We start from the raw sequence: 21,124 nt of genomic DNA, 5'->3' as shown, positions 1-21,124 counted from the left end.
GGCTGTCTTGAGAGCAGCAACAACATGAACAGTATTTATCTTCAGTAATTCGAAGCACAACCACATCTCATAGTCTCAATATAAGTGATTTGCCAGCATTACATGATCAGTTCATATCCAAACCATTACGCCATTTAACATTCCAGATGAGCACAGGCAGCTGAACATTACTGCTGGATACTATTGCTTGAAATACAGTGTTCATATGTGAAGTAAATTTGATGGTTAATGCCAGTGAATTTGTTAAACTACACACTGGCACATTTGAAATTCCCAGTGAGGTGGTGTGGACCCGATGGACAAGAAAAAAGCTGCACACGTTCAGTGTTTGAAAATCCCTAATTTAATTTATTCAGTATAAAAGAAAAAGAACAAAAAAGCATTTAGACTCATGACAAAAGGAAACATCAATACAAACACAATCATAGGGCTCTGCTCGTGACCCAAGTCCAGTGCACAGATATGCCTTTACCAGCACATTTAAACATTTAAATGTATTTAAACATCTTAGCAGAGAAGATGTCCAATTAGTGTAGAAACAGAATTAAACCAAGGAAAAGAAAGTTAAAAGTTATTCATTGTTCTTTTTTTTTTTACACAAATCAGAAAACTTCAACTGTTTGCCATTTCCAAACAGTCTGCTCTTTGCTTTCATCATAAATGCACCATGGAAGCTGATTTCATAGGAGCCAGTCAGAAAAATTCTTTCTGAAAACAATGTGAAACTTGCTGCTTTCCTAAAATAAACCCCATTTCTGCACAATTATTCATCACTGGCACAGTCACACACACACACACACACACACACATACAACATAATCCAACCCACACACCAAAACCAATAACAGCTTTTATAAAAAAAAAAAGAGCAGAAGAACAGCTGATATGGAAATAAAAGCATTTTCATTAGAAAATATAGCACGCAAAAAATCAAGAACAAAAGCAAACAAATTCAGAGCATCACGGGCCAACTGTGATGTTCTCGAAATATTTAGAACATATTTAAAGAATGTGCCTGAAACATTTGAAGCAGAGCATCCATGTAAACACTGGGTAACCATAGATATTCTCTATATTTCTGTTATATTTTGTTCATGGGAAAAATCTACCAAAGTTAAAATCCAATTCTAATAAAGTACAGTACATGATACATGTATCTAACATGTATAGTACAGGCCAAAAGTTTGAACACACCTTCTCATTTTCTTTATTTTCATGACCATTTACATTGGTAGATTCTCACTGAAGGCATCAAAACTATGAATGTAACTGTAAACTGTACAGTATTTCTTAAAATGATGTGTAAAAATGTTGCACATAGCGCAGTAAGTACTAAGTACTTGGATGATCTCAAGTACTTAAGTACAGAATGATGTCAATTAGCAGCACTGGGTTGAAATACAGATCTGAAACAAAAGGCAAACGCTGATTCACACACTTTAAATACAGTCTACACCAGCGTCACAAGAGCTCATAGGCACAATACAATGAGACACACAAACATACACACAAACACGGGCAGGCTTCAGAAACAGTGCGGACTTTCAGTCCAGTTTGTGATCCAGTGCTTCTTGCTTGCGTTCTCGATCAGGAAGCCCTCACTGACCTGGTAGCGCTGTTCCTTGCGGATCTTCACGCCGTGGTACTTTGGCATGCTCCTGAAGTAGGCAGCGCGGTGGAAGAAGCCGCCCTGTGTAGGTGAGAGGTAATGTAAGCTCGCTGCTGTGGTCAACAAGTTTATGGGTGTGAGAAGAAGGAAGATGTTACAAAAGGTAGTCAGACTTTCAGAAAAGTCTGAGAAAATCCACTCAGACACAAGGAGAGACACGTAGAGGGAAAATGGATGAAAGATTACATCACTGACAAGACAGAAAATATTTGGGTGTAATTTGCACTACAGAAGCAAAAGGTTCAGAGATATGGGCACTTTTCCCAGAGCACAATGTACCGGAAATGGTTCTATGAAGCGGTTCCATTGCATCAGTCTTCCTTTCAAGGGTTCATGCTAAGACTAATCTAACCCCTTAGTTCTCAAATTGTGAGACCTAATAGTCAAATCAGGCTCCCTCTAGTGTTTGATATTCTAATTATCCTCACTTACTGTCTGTAGTGTTGAAAGTGGGTGGCAGTCATGATAATAAATCATTTATAAATATGCCACTGTTTTGAAATATTGTGCAGCCAAATGTTTTTGTAGAGGTGGTAAGGTGAACAATTTGAAATAAGTATTTGGGGGTGGTAAATGTTAATTGAATATTAACATGTAACGTGATATTTGCAGGACTGTAATTTATGTCTTTGATTGTTATCGTTACTGTGATCGTGTGCGATATCCATTGGAACTGTTTTGTCACTGCACTGATGTGATTTTATTAACTGTCTGTCAGTCTGCATGTCCCTTGTTTCAAGATTACACCAGAAGTTTCAGAAAACACATTTACTTAGACCTTGTTCCAGTGACCAAAGACCTAGCAACCAAAGCACAACTTGTTCCAGTTTGTTCCAGTTTCAATGACTTTATGTCTCGTTTATGAATGTGTTGTGGACTGTCCACCTAGAGTTCACAGGGTAAAGCAGAAGAATGAAGCAGCGCTTAAATTAGCTTCAAGGAAGAAGCAGACCATTTAGACCAGAAGAGAATCCCAGAGTTTACTGGCTGTCAGGGAAGCGTTATTACCCAAGAACTACAGTGATACAGGCTGGGGCCCACAGGGGCCCTGCTGCCTCTATATGTCGTCTGTGAGTCGGTCGTTTTCTGAAGGCTGCGTCCTCATCTGGGCCTTGAGGCCCTTGGCCTCATAGAGTTTCCGGGTGCTTGCTCTTCTGAAGAAGCCGCACTGGGAAAGCAGGGTTTAGACATGATCAGTGACGCCACAAAGAGAGGAGACTTCAGACTGATTCTCTGTAATTGGCGGATGTAACCAGGTGCCATACTACTGTATGTGCCATATGACTGTAAATACCAGAAATACCAGATGCTGTTCAGCATTTCATCCCTACAAAGTTAAATTGAACCTAGCCACTTACCTTATAGCCGTGCTTGACAGAGGTAATTTTACAGGCTACATACCTTCCATAAAAGCAGAACAATGAAGGTGAGAAGGAGGAACCCAGCCAACACCGAAACAATCATAATCCACACTGGTGCTTTATATGGGGCCTTCGCCGGCAGATCAGGGTCTATCTTCACTGTGAACTGTGAGTTAGGATAGTCAATATGTCAATAATCGATAACAGCCATTGTAGCTAACCATGAACTGAAAGAATTCAAAAGAATTAAAGACAGAAAAAGCCTAACAGTACCTCTTGGGTTTTAGGCATCATGATCACTATGGGTTTGTTTCCTGTTAACTGCAGTGTGGCTCGCCCATTCACAGTTATCCGACTAGCATCAGAATAGTCCTAAAAGACAGCAACTCACATGATTTATATACATATTAATCCATTGTCACAATGTTAAAAAGAATTTGTGGACATGAGACAGGAAAACAATAAGTTTAATTTTGCTATAATTAGTAATTAACACAGCATTATTGATTGTGAGTACCTGTCCTCCCATAACTCCAATGTCTTTTCTTTCCCTTAAGTTGCTATTACTAAATTTATTTTGGTGAGATTTCATAAACTAATGATATTTTGCCCTGTGTTAAAAAATATAAGATCAATGCAGTGGATGCATTTATGTTGGATTAAAGTCACATTAATGCATGCATTGTGTTAGAATTAACTGAGAATGTTGCATGTTAGTGTGTATTTTGCGCGAAAATATTGTTTCCCACTCTGTTTTACAGAAATAATCAAAACCAATATCTTATATATATAAAAAAAACATGACTCCTATGACAAAATATGTGTTTGTTCCCAAAAATACTATGATTCGAAACTTGATCACTAATCATATATAATCGCAGCACCTCCAGCATGGTGGTGTTCCACAGTCGAGCGTGGATGGTCACCATGGCCGAGTTGTTCATGTGCAGCAGTGGGCAGGTGAAGCTCTGACAGCGCGCTCCACCAGTGATGCAGCTCTGTGGACAGATGTCAGTAATAATGACTGGTAAGCAGCCAGTGCCTGGAGGCTGTAAAACTTGAGTAATTAGTTCAGGGACTGGGCTCTTTCTGATTTCCCAGTATGGCAGACACTAACTCTAATTATCATACGGCACTGGGAAAACCGATTCAATAGGCTGGATTTAATATACCGATATACATTTTATGGCAATGTCATTGGCTCTCACTGTCGAGCAGAAAGTCTTAAAAAGTTCAAAGTTGTGTGGGAGAAAGCTTACCAAATGGATATCCTTCAGCTTGGGCCGTCTGATGCCAGACTGAATTTGCGCTGGCTCAGCCTCAGTATATGCCACATCTCGTCTTCTCCGCCCATTTTCTGACAACTAACAAGACCCGGAGAATGAGCAACATTCTCATTCTCCCCACCCCTTTCCTGGTCGCGGTTTAATGTAATCAGATTCATGATAATGTAACTGCAGAGCATTTTACTGTCAAGAGTTGCTTTTAACATTATTGCAATGGAACATCAATGCCGTACCAACGCTACTTTCTCCACTTCACTCAGTGCTAGGTTCAGGGGATTCACAATATCTCCTGGGGGCACGCAAAACTTGCTTGATGTTCCAGTCATCTCAATGGATGTCAAGTACAGCAGCCACTTGCCATTTGCCACTTCATAGGGCCATTCAAACGCCACCTCCATAGCGCCCAGGTTCCCAAGAGGTTTTCCAAACAGTTCCACCTACAACAGGAACCTGGCATTAAACCCAGTCTCTTAAAATAAACAGCAGTGTGTAGGCATGTGTTTTCTGTGTGCACTTGGAATAACTATACAGCCACAACAAAAAAAGTGAGATTATATCTTCTTTATGGTATACCATTATGAGCCTTCCCTATTTTCCTATTTTTTCAGTCACTACTAATACCAAAAAAGGTATAAAATTACCATCAGTTTTACTGTTGTTGCTCATGCAAAACAGTAAAAGGCCAAACTGAACCTACAAGGTGATCAAAATTGGTCAATTTCAGTAAAACCAGGCTCAGTTTATGAGTACACAAGGCCATATGAGATGAAAGTAGGTTGGATATAAAGAAGACCTGTGACTCTTATCATGCATACACACACACACACACACACACACACACACACACAGAAAAACTAGAGACTCACATCAAAGGTAAACGTGACTGGGCTTCCAATATCTCTTGTGGACTTCATGGCAGACTCTCCCACAATTTCCCCACTACAAGAAATCTGAAGACTGTTTTGTATTCTGTATTGGCAAACAAGAAAAGGAATCCTGTCTTGTTATTAAAGATGACATTAAATGTGAAATTGATTGATGAGTAGGCAATCAATCAAGTTTCAGAAATGTAAAAGAGCTTATTTTCACATAATTGGCACAAAACTAAAATTACTTACAGAGTAAAAGATGTCTGCAGAGAATACTCTACCATCAGGTGTAAGGGCAGTGGTTGAAGGTGACTCTGCTCACTCAGTCTGAAGGCAGACAGAAATGGGCCGGTGACCTTTCGACTAAAAGTGGTTGCATGTGAGTGGTCGGTCTCACGGCTGCAGTTTGTAATACATACGTGGAAAGCTGCAGTTGGGTAAAAATCTCTGGAGTATCCAGGCTGATGTCGGTCATCTCGAAGATGATCTGAACTGGAACCTGTTTGTGAAAGGGGAACCAACATGGCATGTCATAGAAAAAAACCATCAAGGTCTGATTTTTGACCCCATTTAAAAATAAAGTTGTAGAAATAAATAATACATCTGTTTGTGTGTGATGTTTCACTTCAGAAGACCTTCAGGCAAAAAAAGAAATACATTTTTTAAGGTGAAAGCTGCAAGCGATAAGATTTTACCATCTTGTTGCTGCCGACTGGGTTCCCAATCTCACAAAGGATAAAACTGTCTCCCACAGAGCACTCAATGTTCTGTCAGAATATTGGAAAAAGCAAAGATTTTTGAGCATTGATGAATTTTTAAACTTTTATTTCTTATTAAAGTTTGGCTGGTGGGTAAAACTTTTACAATGTTTATCTAAGGAATCTACACAACATAAAATTTAACTAGGGATATTACCTTGGGACGGGAACCAGAAAACTGCAGTGTGGGAGGGATGGTGACATTCAGAATGGTGTTGTGAGCATCCTCTGCTAACCTCCCTTGCGAAGGGTAGTTGGTCACGTTTACAAGCAGCATTAGCTTCTTAACACTGGCATTGTACTGGAGAACCTGACGATCTCCCTGCCTGAACAGTTAGAAAAACAATGAAATGCGCTCATAATACCCAAGCACCAGAGCAAACTTTCCCTTGATCTTGCCACTGAAACAAGTGCTTTAAAAGAAGCATAATGAATGCCCCTTTCAAATGAGAATTAGTATTAGGACTACATATTACACTCACTTTATTAAAAACCCAACCCTACAGTTACACCTTGTGTGTAAGCTTATATTAGGCTACATTTCCATCTCTGCAGTGTGCATAATGGATGTGATCTGTCAATTAGGCATCCCATTAATTCTTCAATACCAATTCATCATAATGGGAAAGCAGCGTGTGCCAGGAGCAACACGGCCAATAAGGATGCATATTGGTGCACACTGGTAATCTAGCAAACCTAACCCTGTGTGTAGGTGTGCAGTGCCATCTGCAAAATGTTTTCATCTCCTGTACAAATTGGAATATTTACAACATTACAGTACTTCCAAGATTTCAGCAGGAAGATAATTCACTCGGCAGAAAAATTAAACATTAAGTCCCACCACAAGCCCATACATGCCCACCATTGTGCCAGGTTCGGATAGCAATCTGTTGGCCTGCTGTTGCTAGTTGCATTTTGTGTAGGGCATCCTCCAGCCCCTAATCAGCGGTCACTTTCTGACCACAGTGTGGCTGATGATGGTGTTCCCTCAGGATAAAAATCCTCCCACACTACCAACATCTACCACCAACATCTCCGGGTCAGTGCCTGCATGTTGAGAATGGTTCCACACCACTATCAGAATTGGTCATCAGTAGCCCTGTGTCAGGTTAAAGAGGTGAAAGGAGAGCACTTATAATCCCGGTAGACCCACCTTGGCAAAGGGTTTTCATCAGAGTCAGCAAACTCAGCAGTCATTTTCAAGTTGCTGTGGCACTTATTGTCTGTGCCACAGGCCTTCTGGAAATGAATCTTTAAAAAAAAGAAACAGTGCAGGCAACATTTAGTAATTTTCCTCAGCTTCGTGAACCTGAGTAAACATGGATTTAATACCTCTAGATGGTTAAGCCAGTTCACACACTGTCTGAGTGTCATCGATTTGCTTTATTACTACAATTAGGTGCCAATTTATGCCTTTTTACCTGGTCTCACTCATTAAAACATGAAAAAACATCTGTTGCCAACCTGACTGCCACTCAACCACAATCTAAAGTTTCCCAGTTTATTTGTGCCATTAACAGCTAGGGTGTCAATCATGTCATTTTAGCTGACAGTTAATTGCCATGCAAATGTGTCAGTAAGCATAATGTGATTTATTTAAACAAATGCAGAAGCAAATTCTGAATTCTAAGACTGGTTATCATTTACAGGAATAAGAGTGAAATATTCAAGACCACATTTTGGAAAGTTAAAAATGCCTTGCATTTTTTGCCAAGGTAGCTCTGGCATAAATACATACTATTGATAAATCGAGATATTGTAGGATGACATATAATGTCATAAAATGCATAGAGTACATCCTTACCTCCTTTTTATCTGTGGTAACTTGTCTGTCACTCATTACAGGAAAGTCATCCAGGTTTTGAACATTTGCATTTGAACTGGGCGTGGGATTTTCCAGAGACATGTTAAGAACAAAGCTGACAGCCTCAACCTTGTCACGGATCGGTTTCTGAAGGCAGCAGTCAGAGGAACATCATGTCAGAAACTACAGTGCTGACAAGAGTACAGCCCACTGGAACTGAAAGTGTAGAATTAACATATTATAAAAGGGATCTTGTACAATTTCCTGGGAGATCACTACTCTCTCACCACCAGATTTAGCTTGAGAGTATTGCAGTCTGAAGATGGCATGGTGAATAAGCCTGTGTATGTGCTTTCGCCACTTTCCAGGAAATGCACACGGGAAATGCGCCGGGTTGTGTCTGCCCTCACTACGTACTTCACATCTGAAAAGGATTCGGTGTTAATGTTCATCAGTGTTTTTGAAACTCACTGCAGAAACAAGAGCTTTTATTTCTTGCTGCCAGACAAAAAAACAGCAAGAATTAAAATGTTTAAAATGGCAACTGGCAGAAGAGAACAATACTTTTATTTTTTAAATCAGATTCTACAACTTTACTTCTAAGACAACCTTTTCCAAGAAAATCTTGTCTTTAATAAGAAATGATACTTACTGGTTTTCCTCTTGCTGGGACCACCTGTACTGTATGTGTAGGAGAAGCATACCTTAACTTCTACACTGTAATACAAGATGGTCAGTAATGAGGTGCTGTTCCTTTATATTTAAAAAAATGCATAATTCAGATATCTTGATGAAGTTGAAAATAGACTAACTCACCAGGAGTCACAATTATCTGGGTCAATCATCTCTGGTGTCACAGTTAGGGATTTTTGGATATGGATCACAGGACGTGCCCTGAATAAAAAATTAAAACAGTCACATATACCCATATATACCCTTAAATCACTCTTCATTTCCTTTTACACTATTCATTTACTCTTAAGATACCTTATTACAGCTATACGGTCATCCAGTGAGCCCACGACTATGTCAGGATATTTGTTCTGATCCACATCCATGCCTCCACTGACAGAGTAGCCGAATGTCTGGAAACCACCATTTTTCATATCCTCCCCTTTGATTACCTGCAGTGCCAAATGGTTACAATCATTACTTTACTTTACTTTACTTTATTTGGCAGACGCTTTTATCCAAAGCGACTTACAATGGGAAGACACCAGCAATTCTCGTTCGATTTCTATAGAATATCAAGAGCCCTGATAAGGCTTAGACTTGTCATTGAAGAGCATGCTCGGAGAGTGTTGGGTGCTAGACTAAGAAAAATTATAATGTATTTATACATTTTGTATTTGTTTGTTCAATGTGTATGCATGTGTATGTGTTAAATTTGTCTGTAATATTTTTGGAATAAGAGGGTTTTCACCTTCTTCTTAAAAGTGGTGATAGTCTCGGCTAGTCGTGTGGAGGAGGGCAGGTTGTTCCACCAGCCAGGGAGAACAACGGAGAACAGACATGATTGGAATCGGAGACCCCGTGAAGAAGGAATTTTTAGTCTCCTTTCGTTTGCCGATCTGAGAGAGCGTGCAGGAGTGTATCTAGGTAGTAGTGTGTTGATGTAGGAGGGCGCAGTTCCATTTACAGCCCTGTAGGCAAGCATCAAGGATTTGAACTCAATGCGAGCAGCTACCGGGAGCCAGTGGAGGGAGGTAAGAAGAGGTGTAACATGGGTGTATTTTGGCTGATTGAAAATGAGACGGGCTGCCATATTTTGGATCATCTGGAGTGGTTTTATGGTGACTGCAGAGGCTCCAGCCAGGAGATGGTTATAAATGGTTATACAATGGTTATACAATGGTTATAAAAGGGGCAGTGGTGGCCTAGCGATTAAGGAAGTGGCCCTGTAATCAGAAGGTTGCCGGTTCGAATCCCGACCCCGGTGCCACTGAGCAAAGCACTGTCCCCACACACTGCTCCCCGGGCGCCTGTCATGGCTGCCCACTGCTCACTCAGGGTGATGGGATAAATGCAGAGGACAAATTTCACTGTGTGCACCATGTGCTGTGCTGCTGTGTATCACATGTGACAATCACTTCACTTTCTAAATATCTAAAAATTGCCTTTTCTGTCTGTCTCTGTACCTGGTTTGGTTTCTGAGCAATGCCTTCCTTCCCACCCATCCAGATGTACACCCCACCAGTTCCATCGAATGGTGCACCCACAGCAAAATCTGAGGACAGATAAAAAATAAATCAAGAGTCTTTAGGGTAAACAGGTGAAAAATGTTCCTGCCACTAAGAGGCAGCAGAGCTCCATTTAGCCATTTCTGAATTTTACAAAACAAAAGCATGTGGCAAAAAATTACAACCTATATTAAAAGGTGTTCTGTTTTTTTCCTCAGACATGAATGTCCAACAGTGTGAGGGACGTTTTTTTGCATATTTTGTTTTGATATTGAACTAAGATAAGATAAAAGAACTGGACATTTTTTTGACAATAATAATTGAAGTTCCATACTTTGTTCCACCAGTGACATGTAGCAATTTTAATTTTCTACAGTCTACAATATCATCACTAAAATTACAAAATTTTTACTATGCACGACCTCTTGAATAAACATTTAAACAGAATGCATGGCTGGAATATTTCACATTTCATGTTTTTTCACCTTGGAATCCATCTTGGTTGGCATCACCAATGGCAGCAACTGCGATACCAAAGGCAGAGTCTTTGGGACCTCTGAGGACAACTTGAGGCTTGTCTTGAAATGATCCATTCTCATTCATGAAGACATACACTGCCCCGCCCTTTTCATTTTTGCGATCAAAGTAGAAGGGAGAGCCGACAATCAGGTCCTTCCAGCTAGGGGAAAACAATAAACTTTATTTAAACATACATTCTGTTTTTGTTTAACTGCTGCTAGAAACAATCCCATAATAATATAGCCATCATTTCACAAATCATTTCAACCTGGTTTGCCATACCCATCATTGTTGAGGTCAGCTATGGCGATGCTGCAGCCAAAATAGGATCCCACCTGCTCCCCATAGAGAGTGAGGTTGCCGTATCTCAGAGCTCCGTTACTCGTCACAGGCTCAACTTTTGTCAAGATGACTGCTCCTTTGGCAAGGTTTGCTGGGAGAAATGTATTCAAATTTCAAAAAAATTCTGAAAAGGTTTGACTCATTGATTAGAGTTCCTTTCATCTCAAGCTGACCTTCTGGTCCGTCCCTCGGGGCGCCAGTTACAAGCGTATCACCATCCTTCCTCAAGAGACCGGTGTCCTTCGCCACAGAGTAGCCTGGGAAATATATGTGTGAGCCAAAGACTTTTCATTTAGCCTATTAATCAGTCTATTAGAGTGAAATGATGACCTATAATCATTAACAATATTAACAATCATTGTTTATTACGTCACACCAGTCATGCCACAAAAGTGGGTTTTGTTCTATATTGGAACTTCCATTAATGGTGACAGTTTGTTGCATTTTTAACCTAAATAATTCAAAAAACATTGGCCAGAAGTGGATAGAGTCTTATATTCTTATAAGATATTATGCACTATGTGCAATTCTATTAATCTATTAATGTCTAAGTATTACATAGACATGCTGTCTGACTTTCTTTTCTGTTTTTTTAATGTGTGATTTGTTCATGTTGTGTGGCTGACCGGACTGTAATGTAAATACCAATAATAATACTCTACTAAATACATTGAGCAGTCTTATCAAGCCTTGAAACATGCATCATGAATCTTACCAATATAAATGTTCCTTGTGGAGCGTCTAGGAAAGCTGGCCTGGTATCTTATGTACTTATTTTGGGGGTTCACTGCAACAATCTGTACATTTCCTACGACAAATGCCATACAATCAATTCACATCAAATACGATTCCAATGTAGACAGGACTGAACTCCAATACAACGAACCTTCCCATTCATAGCTGCCCGGCGAGCCGGCTACAAGTTCAGAGGGTGTGATGACTGCAGACATGCCCATGTCACACTGGCCCTCATCAGTGTGGTCAGATGAAGGGGAGCAAATCTCATTGTAATCCTGCCAGCCTGAATCATCTGGGTTGTATAGCATGTTGTTGCTCCGAATGTAGCATCTCCCAATCATCCTCCAGTCATTACCGTTGTTCACTATCCTTACATAGCGATGACCACAGGCCTAAAATCATTAAAACATTATCACAGTGACACAAAGCAAAAGAAAATTACATGAATAAAAATGCAAAGGTAAGTTCTTTAATAGGACGGAATTGTCTTACCAAAACATGCCCTTCGGGAATATTCTGACTGCCCACTGACACTCCCAGCCACATTCCTTCCAATATTTCATTCTCACGAGGACTGTCTGAAGGCGAAGTTGAAATGTGTTACCACAGCACCATTTTTAGGTGAAAGTTTCAGATAAATCATAGTAAAGTAAGGATCAGCACAATGGACATGCTGATATACTGCACTGACAATCATTTATTTTATTAGGTCCAGCAGCAACTTTGATAAAATCTTCCCAAGCCATTAGTAGCTTCTAGGATTGTCAAGCAAAAACAAAGCATCTCTGCACTATTTGTGTTAATAGTACCTGGGTCTGAGGAGACTAGATTCATCCTGGTGCAGTCACGGCGGCCTGTAGTAATCGGGCAGTAGTATGCATCCCCAGTATTATTTGCTTTCTCTTTTGGTAAAGCCTTCTCTTTCGGTGCCCCCACCAGGACCCTGGTACAGAAAAAAATGGTGCAGCTTGATTCCCATGTTATTTTGCTGAAATCAAACATACCGGAAGGGTTGCTCTCACTCAAATTCCATTATTGTGACAAATATAATATCTATTTTGAGTTGGACACGGTCAATAACAAAGCTTTCTGATCCAATACATATTGACAAAAAATCATGACATCGATTCCAAATGATAGTGGGCTGCTTTTGTTCCTCACTGTCTGGATGATTTGCAGTCACCAAGGGACCAGCGAAATCCTACAGCCAAATGCAGCATGAACGTGATCAGCGTCTGGATCAAAGCACGAGGCCAGTGCAGAAGGAAGCGGGGCGCGGGACGGTTCTCAGTCCTCAGAGGAAGTGAGACAAATGCCTCTCAACCACTGACCAGATATAATCAGCAACTACAAAATATTACTGCCATTAAAGGAAATTTCCAGTATTCAAAGACTCACTGGTGTTTTCTGCCTCTGATCTACTTTCATTTGAAAATAAAGATAAGGGGAGCGTTAAACGTGTGTATTCATTATACAGTTTACAACTGTAGGCCTTCAGGAGTTTTCAAAGGGTTTCTTATTCAAACCAATATGCTGATAACAATCCATGCATGCTGTCCAAATGATAACCCTGAGGCAACCTCTAATCTTCAAGCTTGCAGATTCACTGCATTTTTTTATTATGCAGTCTGTGCTTCTCCAACAATACAGCAGTATGTCAATGTAACATCCATTCCCAAACACTTATTGTCCAAGAATTCTGATCTTGCTTCTCTTTGGTTTCCACTTCAGCTCAGTCGCTTCTATGTTCACAGCATAGATCCTCTGGAATTCATGTCACTCGTCTAGAGCTATATATGGGGCAGTGGTGGCCTAGCGGTTAGGGAAGCGGGCCCGTAATCAGAAGGTTGCCGGTTCGAATCTCGATCCGCCAAGGTGCCACTGAGGTGCCACTGAGCAAAGCACCGTCCCCACTCACTGCTCCCCAGGCGCCTGTCATGGCTGCCCACTGCTCACTCAGGGTGATGGGTTAAATGCAGAGGACAAATTTCACTGTGTGCACTGTGTGCTGTGCTGCTGTGTATCACATGTGACAATCACTTCACTTTAACTTTAATCATTCTCAATCCTGGTCCTGCAGAACCCTCTGTTTTAACTCCAACTCAACCTTAATGAGCCTCAAGGGGTTTCTTAACAGTCTAATGGTGAGTGTGGCAGGTTCTGGGCAATCTGGGTTGCCTAGACTCCAGTGTCTACAATGAACAGTTTAAGAGACCTGTCATGCCCTGTAAAAATAAACCACACCAAGACCTGACCAGTTGTCTCTATATGAGGGTGTTGTAATCAGTCCAACACAGAATGCCCCACACCCCCCAAAAATATGTATTTCACTGAAGATTATATTCAAGTAAAGCTATTAGCCATTGAGGCTGTCAGCCAAATATGTATTAATTTATATTTTATGGATGGGGTGTCTACTAATCTACTAAGGTTATTTCATTCCAGCAGGGCAGCCAGAAGCATGTGATCAGACACTGTCTAGTCATGCATTTTGATCAGAAAAATTACTCTTGAAATGGTTTCAGAATGAGTGTTCGTGAGAGGACAGAGCCTGAAGTGCGTAAATGAGAAACCTAATAGCAACAGATTCTGCCAGCTGATTTGCAACGTACAAGGGCATCAGCCTGACAGCAACTGCCGTGGATTTCTTCCTCCCACTGGTTAACAGGCGGCGCACATCGCCTTGAGGCGTGGTGTGCCGCCGGAGGTCAAAGTCAGAAGGCAGAGACATGGAACGAGGAAGACTGAGGACAGAGCGGAGGCGGTGGGGAGGAGGAGGGGGGAGCGAGGCAGACGGAGACTGGCTGGAGGTGGAGTGAAGGGCACCTTTCCTACAACCTCCAACAAGCACCCACCATTCCTGATCACCTCGCTCATCCAGTTTGGGTGGTCTAATTTCATTTAGGAAGCCCCCCTCTCTGGACCCGGCTTACGCGGTCCCCTGATGCATGTCACATGTCCCTAAATCAGGTTTCATCACAAAAGAAGAAGGAGGTTGAGCTGGACCTGAGCAGTAAAAATTCCTCCTTCTAATTATCATCTAATTATTCTTAGCTCTACACCCTGGTTAGATTGGATGTGGTGATATATTCTAGAGCTGTGTTAATCGCTACAATTAATTCATATTTTATGTTTTTAAATAAATTAATGCAATTACACAGCTGGGTCTTGCTTACTTCCTGTGTGGGTGTCATCCTACCAGTTTTAAGGGCTGATTCAGGTCACAGATGTGTACAGGCTTGCAGATCATATTTCAGAAATTAAACTAAATCATGTATGAAAGGCAATGCTGGTACATTTAACAAGAACGAGCTAGTTTTGGTGTATTCCACGAGCACGAATCATTAGAGTTAGTGATATGCCTTGACAATGTACCCGAGACGCGTTCGCCCTCAGCGGGCAACACCACATACCTCACACGCAAGGCTCACGTGTTGGCCTTCATGTCCATGCTTGATTCTCCATTTGTTTGAATGATTGTGGGCTTGTCCTTGTTGGTTAATGTTTTATGGGCCTCGCCGAGGCTGAAATACGTTTGCACTGCTGGTAGACACTTCCCTCTCGCATGGGGTCTCCAGATGTAATAAAAAGAAAAAAACTCCTTGTCTCTCTCTGTGAGTAATATGTTCTTATCAGGATATTGTTTGAGAAAGCCAGGGTTATCAAATAAGCCTGTCTGAGCTGTATAAAAGTACTGATTGAAAACAGGGCAGAGGACAAGAGCCATTGTGTGTCACAGGCAGCTATGAAAAGACAGATGTGTGTGAGTGTGTGCGTATGTTTGAGGCTCACTGAAATGGGTGTGTCCTTCCCTCCCGAGTGGGTCCAGATTGAAAATATAGGACAGGGCTTTGTATCAGCCAAGCCAAGTTCAAGTGCAGTTCAGCAGTATTTGTACAGGATATTTTACAATAAGATTATCACAAAGACCCTAATGGACTGATGCCAAAAGGCAACAAAGAAAAAAAAACTTAAATCGCTTTAACTATGTGAGTAAGTGCCCATGGTACTACTGGACCCGTGTAAAGCCCCTTGATTAAAAGGCTCAAGTAATCAAAAGCCTCCTTGCTGGGGCCGTGAATGTTTACAGGGCCGTTTCAAGCTTGGGCAGGACAGCAGAATCTATCCTCAGTCTCCCAGATCCCCCTCAGTCTCCCACAGCAACAAGAGCAGGAGTGAGAGATACTGTGGCAGATATCCCACAATGCAAATCAAGTACATGCATGCAAACGCCTCCCTACATACCACCTCAGCAGGAAAATTACCGCAACTATTCAGAAAGGGATTAACTGCATGGGTGAAAAGTGTGGCGAGCCTTTATTTCCTTAAGTCATTTTTTTACACTCACTATATACATCATTGATAATATGGATATTTAAAGAATAAAGCTGGCGAATCATTTATACCTGTAAACATTCCCTTTTTTTCCTTCATTGCTCAGCCTTTAATACCTGGTGGTTTATGATTCAAATAGATCAGAGTCGGGTCATTTATGGGACCATGGCTGGACGTTCTGACTTTCCCCTCACACTTCAGTGTAGAAACCGTAGGGCTGAATAAACTGCATTCTTGACATTCGAAACCCTGTTGAAGAAATTGCTTTTCACTGCAGGAGAAGCGGTTCCAACAGACTGACTCATTTCCTGTCTTATCCCAGTGAGTGCTCCACTGCCTCACCTGGACAGGATATAGCTCATGGGTCCACATTTTACTGCAACAACTTGCCAGTCACTGAGCCTGCTTTTATACCTGCTGTAAACTATGGTCAATTTAATTATACACTGTGTACTACTAAAAACAGAGATTGTGTCTCTCTCAGCATCTACTCTGACGCTTATCACATCAGCTGTTGGTTTCTTTTCAGAAATGCAGGTCCACACAGGTTCCCCCGTACATTTACATTTATCAGACACCCTTATCCCCTGGAGAAACTCAGTGTTAAGTGTCTTGCTCAAGGACACAATGGTAATAAGTGGAGTTTGAACCTATGACTTTGTGGTCTTATGGTTGATAGGTGAGTGTGCTACTCATTAGGCTACAACCACCCTACCACACATCAACAGCAGGACTGACCTGGAGTTCATCCATTCATCTCCATTCAGGTCGACCAGGGCAATTCTTAGATGTCAAAATCCAAACTGCCAGTAAATGTCTCCATGTCCATATGTCAGTTCATTATTAAACTGACTGCACTAGTGTGTTGTGGTCCATTCTAGAAATGTACCACACACACACACACAGAGAATATACAATTAAGCATTACCACTTCACCTAACCTGCAAGTTTTTAATCGTGAACGTGTAAGCTCCAGGTTTCAACGCAACTCAAGTGCATTCAAATGAAAGGAAACAGAATTCAGAACAGATGCACATGACCTCCTGTCTTTACTTTGAAGTAAGTCAACGATAATTCTGCCTGAAAGAGCTGTAGAGGTCGGATCTGTTCAGAGACCACTGAGCCGTAGCTGTGGTGAAGCCAAGCAAAACATACATACAGCATTCAGATCAGAACATCTTTGTGATATGTCCACTGATAAGAAACAAGCCACAGTGATTAAAGATTCATTTCAAATAGAGTCAATCAGCAGAGCCAAAATAGAGTAAATATCAACCCAATCGCATTGCCGTATCTTAGAGGTACTATTTTCTGAAAACACATTTGCAGAGGAACTGAATACATGTGGATATAGATTTCTAAATGTCTAAAATGTAAATCATTAGATAAACATAAAATCTTCAAAACCCCTCTGTATCTCTGTATCTGTATATATTTACAATTATAGGTCCTAAAGTGTGATGCTGGTGTAGACCATTTATCATCACAACTGTGATAATCCTAAATGTATTAATCCTTAATTGCCATAATTTATTTTCTACAGACAAATCGCCTGATAGTGATATACAAATGCTGTGTAAATATCTATGCGGGCTTTTATGTGTCTTGCACTGAGGAGAGGCTTCCGTCTGGCCACTATAAAGCCTGGATTGATGTAGGTAAAATCATTTGTGAAAATGTCATGAGATGGAATTAGGGCATATCGCCCAGCCCTACAAGCAAGTTTATGAATACATACATTGTAAAAAGTGATCACTGGATAAATCTAAAAAAAATTATGAATCTGTCACAACACAATATTTTAGCATTGCCGTAATGTGAATAAACCAAACAAACCTGCTGTCAGCAGCAGTAAAAAAAAAGCAGTAAAAAAATATATTTATATATATAGATATTTAAGCATAAATTAGTCATTTGTTTAAAAGAGCAAACTAAACTTTTTTAACTGCTGTAATGAGAAAAAAACAGCCTCTACATTTTAACACTGTAAAAAGTAAACACTGAATAACCTAATATTTTAGCACTGATATAATTAATGTTATTTACATTACATCAAAATATTAGGTGTGACAGATTACTTCAATTTTTAAAAAATTTGTCAGTGTTCACTTTTTTCAGTGAGCTCAGCATGAATAAAAACATCAAGGATGCTACAAAAATAAGGATGCCCCAAAAAAAAAAAAAAAAAAATACAACACTCATCCACAATCAGTCAATGTCGGGATGATATACTGGTGCATCTCTATAAATAATGCATTAATAATGACACAAAGTGCCATTTTGTGCATTAGGTAATGAAATAAACCATATCGTTGTTCAGCAAAGCATGTCACTGTAAAGGATTTTTTTTTCCATTTGTCTCTCTGGACTCTAAATACATTTCTAAATAAAGCCAGCCAGTCTCTCAGGCTCAGAAGAAGCCATTACAAAAAAAAAAAAAAAAAGGTCACACTTTCTTCAGAGTCATCCATGAAAGTCACTCACTGTCTGAGGTCAAACCCACCCCACCCCAACCCAACCCATTTAGAAAGCTTTTACCATGCCACTACATTGAGTCACATTTATAAATATGTTATTAAGCACTGATGCAATTTATTATTGGATTAAATGTAAGTACACCAAGCTTTAAAAATAAACACACCAATACATATGCACTATTACAGATACACAAATTTAAGAACACCTATTCATACCATTCTGTCTGAAGCATTTGAGATAACATCTACAAATTCAAGGATAAATATTCAAGCTTCCTTCTGTTTTGAGCTAACATACAATCAGATTAACATTCTTTGAGGAGCAGCCTGTTGAATTTCCTGTTGAAGCCTAGGGTCACGTTTCCTTGCCAGGTCACAGTGTATGATATCAGTCATATGTTATTCCCATTAAATCAAATTCTGTCAAACCACATTTTGTCATTTACCTGCAAATTCTGTTATTATGGAATTTCATGCTTAAAATGAATCTTGCATGCCATGGTGGGGATTACAACGAGTCCTGGGTAGACTTTGGAACGTTGCTGTAAAGATTAGAGCATTAGAAAACGGGTGATTAGATATGGCTTGCAAACAGTATTGCACCTGCAGCCATTGTGTTAGATTGTGTTGTTATGATATTCCAAATCCATGGGACAACAACCAATGATGAAGCTTTATTTTAGGGGTGACAGTAGCTAGAGGTGTGAACCTTCACTGGTCTCACGAGTCGATTACGATTATCAATGCCTCGATATTGATGCATCACAACGCATCCCATACATTTTCTACATGGTCACATGATATTTTCAAAAGTGTGGACTCTGTGATTTGCCAATTTGAGCAGAAAAATTGTCTGTTTTCAGTCCGCGCTTACCTGAAGCCACAAACGGCAGAAGAACGTCCGGTTCAGATGTCCGTGGCGTCTGGTGAGCGTGGACTGAACACAGACTGTTTCTCTGCTCACTGAAGAAAATCTAAAGCTACTTTCAGACCGAAGGCGCTGCGCTCTCTGCGGGTCTCAGTGCAGAAAATATGTGTTTTTTTTTTCCAAACTCGTGGTAAGGTGATAATGTCATGATGTAGATCTTTGGAAACACCATTTCCGCTTTGGGGGTGTGTGTTCGAAGTGGCAGAAAGAACACTCACCCTCTTGGATTCTATGTTCACGTCTCTGTACTCTGTAGATCAGGCCACCACAGTCACTACCGGCACTACTTTTTTAGGAGAATTTTTATACCGCCACCAGAAAATCAACTAAGGAAAGTCATTATGATGTAATTGATTGTGTTCTGCACTGCATCAACGTCTGCATTGCGACACCCCTTATATGATTAATCCACTCTACCATACAGGCCTGATTGGTGGATTGCTGTAGAGATGGTTGTCCTTCTAGAAGGTTCTCCTCTGTTCACAGAGGACCTCTGGAGGTCTGACAGAATGAACATCAGGTTCTTGGCCACCTCCCTGACTAAGGCCATTCTCCCCATATCACTCAGTTTAGGTGGTCGGCCAGCACACATGCAGTGGTGGTTTTTGCTATGGGCAACATGGGCAGTTTCCCGGGTCGGCATCGTGGTGGGGGGCGGCATCATGGGCATCGGCATTTTTTTTTTGCACAAGTGTGCGCCCATGCTGCCCTGACATCAGGATTGCATGGCTACTGATCGGTAAAGGCACCCTCATTTTGTGAGGTGCCCAGTAGGAGATTCTCTGACTGGCTGGAGCGGCAACTTATAACCAGCTCACAAAGGACAACACATACAGAAAACTCTTTATTTGAATAGTCAGTTCCACCTTAAATACTGCTGGTTTTATTGGTGTTACAGAAAGTCGAATTGCCCAGATGTTATTTCATCTGGTATATGGTTATGCTATATGTTGATGTATCTGTAAAAAGCTTATTACACAACTTCCTACTGCAGTGCCTTTGCTATGGAAACATGTTACCCTTTCAAAAACAGTTACATTTAAATTTACTTATCAAATTATGTACTGCAATGTATGCCTACAGTCTATGGTTAAATGTATATCGCAATAAATCTTATGCCATATCACACAGCCCTACTGTCAACTGTGGGACCTTATATAGACAGGCGTGTGCTTTACCAAATCAGGTCCAGTCAACTGTCCAGTCCAGCATCTCAAGGATGATCAGGGGAAACAGGAGGCACCTGAGCTCAGTTTCAGCAAAGGCTGTGAATACTTATGTACATGTGCTGTCTCGGTTATTTCATTATTGTTAACAAATTTGGAAAAACCTCAGGTTCAATTTTTTTTTTAATTTTGGAAGAGGCTGTAACATAACATAATGTGGAAAAAGTGGTGCTCTGTGAATACTTTCTGGATGCACTGTATACAGCACCAAGAAAATAAATCTATGATTCTTTGCCATAATTTACCAACTAAACAGAATGATGGTTTAGCATATGTTAAATGAGAATATATTAAGTGTGACTATATGAATGAAAAAGCTTTTTTGCTGCCACTGACATGCTGTGAGGAGAACAGGACCAAAAAGGTTTTTTATTCTGAAATCTTGAGAATGTTGAAATTGTTCCAGTGAGACATGGGATGGGCATAAGTCTGCATCCCGTATAAAACCCCGGAAGCCACCTTTGGGGTAGTTCTCTGTGATGCACAGGACATTTTGAAAACACAATTTACTTTATTCCCAAAACTAGTGAACAAGTGTGACATGCATGTAGTACTTGTCCTGCCTTACTACTGGGTATAAAGTTATGACAAGCAGTTTAAAAACTTGCCATGTGATGCACAGAAAACTAGTC

At 40.6% G+C, this 21,124-nt stretch overlaps 1 protein-coding gene across 1 annotated transcript in view; it reads right to left on the bottom strand.

The window, feature by feature from the left end:
* Positions 1-325: 325 nt before the first annotated feature.
* itga3a (integrin, alpha 3a) overlaps positions 326-21,124 on the bottom strand; it is a 31,463-nt gene continuing 10,664 nt past the window's right edge. Inside the window, exons 2-27 of the mRNA XM_028987255.1 lie at positions 12,336-12,469; positions 12,019-12,104; positions 11,675-11,918; positions 11,504-11,596; positions 10,962-11,045; positions 10,729-10,879; positions 10,413-10,606; positions 9,886-9,974; positions 8,735-8,871; positions 8,564-8,641; positions 8,400-8,464; positions 8,035-8,171; positions 7,748-7,894; positions 7,097-7,194; positions 6,101-6,269; positions 5,881-5,952; positions 5,605-5,684; positions 5,435-5,512; positions 5,183-5,285; positions 4,550-4,753; positions 4,290-4,394; positions 3,915-4,028; positions 3,304-3,402; positions 3,071-3,196; positions 2,678-2,837; positions 326-1,690 (exon numbers count right to left, since the gene is read on the bottom strand). Coding sequence (XP_028843088.1) covers positions 2,727-2,837; positions 3,071-3,196; positions 3,304-3,402; positions 3,915-4,028; positions 4,290-4,394; positions 4,550-4,753; positions 5,183-5,285; positions 5,435-5,512; positions 5,605-5,684; positions 5,881-5,952; positions 6,101-6,269; positions 7,097-7,194; positions 7,748-7,894; positions 8,035-8,171; positions 8,400-8,464; positions 8,564-8,641; positions 8,735-8,871; positions 9,886-9,974; positions 10,413-10,606; positions 10,729-10,879; positions 10,962-11,045; positions 11,504-11,596; positions 11,675-11,918; positions 12,019-12,104; positions 12,336-12,469 — 2,998 coding nt within the window. The 3' untranslated portion in view covers positions 326-1,690; positions 2,678-2,726. The remainder of the gene's footprint in view (positions 1,691-2,677; positions 2,838-3,070; positions 3,197-3,303; positions 3,403-3,914; positions 4,029-4,289; positions 4,395-4,549; positions 4,754-5,182; positions 5,286-5,434; positions 5,513-5,604; positions 5,685-5,880; positions 5,953-6,100; positions 6,270-7,096; positions 7,195-7,747; positions 7,895-8,034; positions 8,172-8,399; positions 8,465-8,563; positions 8,642-8,734; positions 8,872-9,885; positions 9,975-10,412; positions 10,607-10,728; positions 10,880-10,961; positions 11,046-11,503; positions 11,597-11,674; positions 11,919-12,018; positions 12,105-12,335; positions 12,470-21,124) is intronic.

The sequence above is a fragment of the Denticeps clupeoides genome, chromosome 7 (genome assembly GCF_900700375.1).
Source record: "Denticeps clupeoides chromosome 7, fDenClu1.1, whole genome shotgun sequence".
NCBI classification, from domain to species: domain Eukaryota; kingdom Metazoa; phylum Chordata; class Actinopteri; order Clupeiformes; family Denticipitidae; genus Denticeps; species Denticeps clupeoides.
This window is presented reverse-complemented; position numbering and strand designations above follow the sequence as displayed.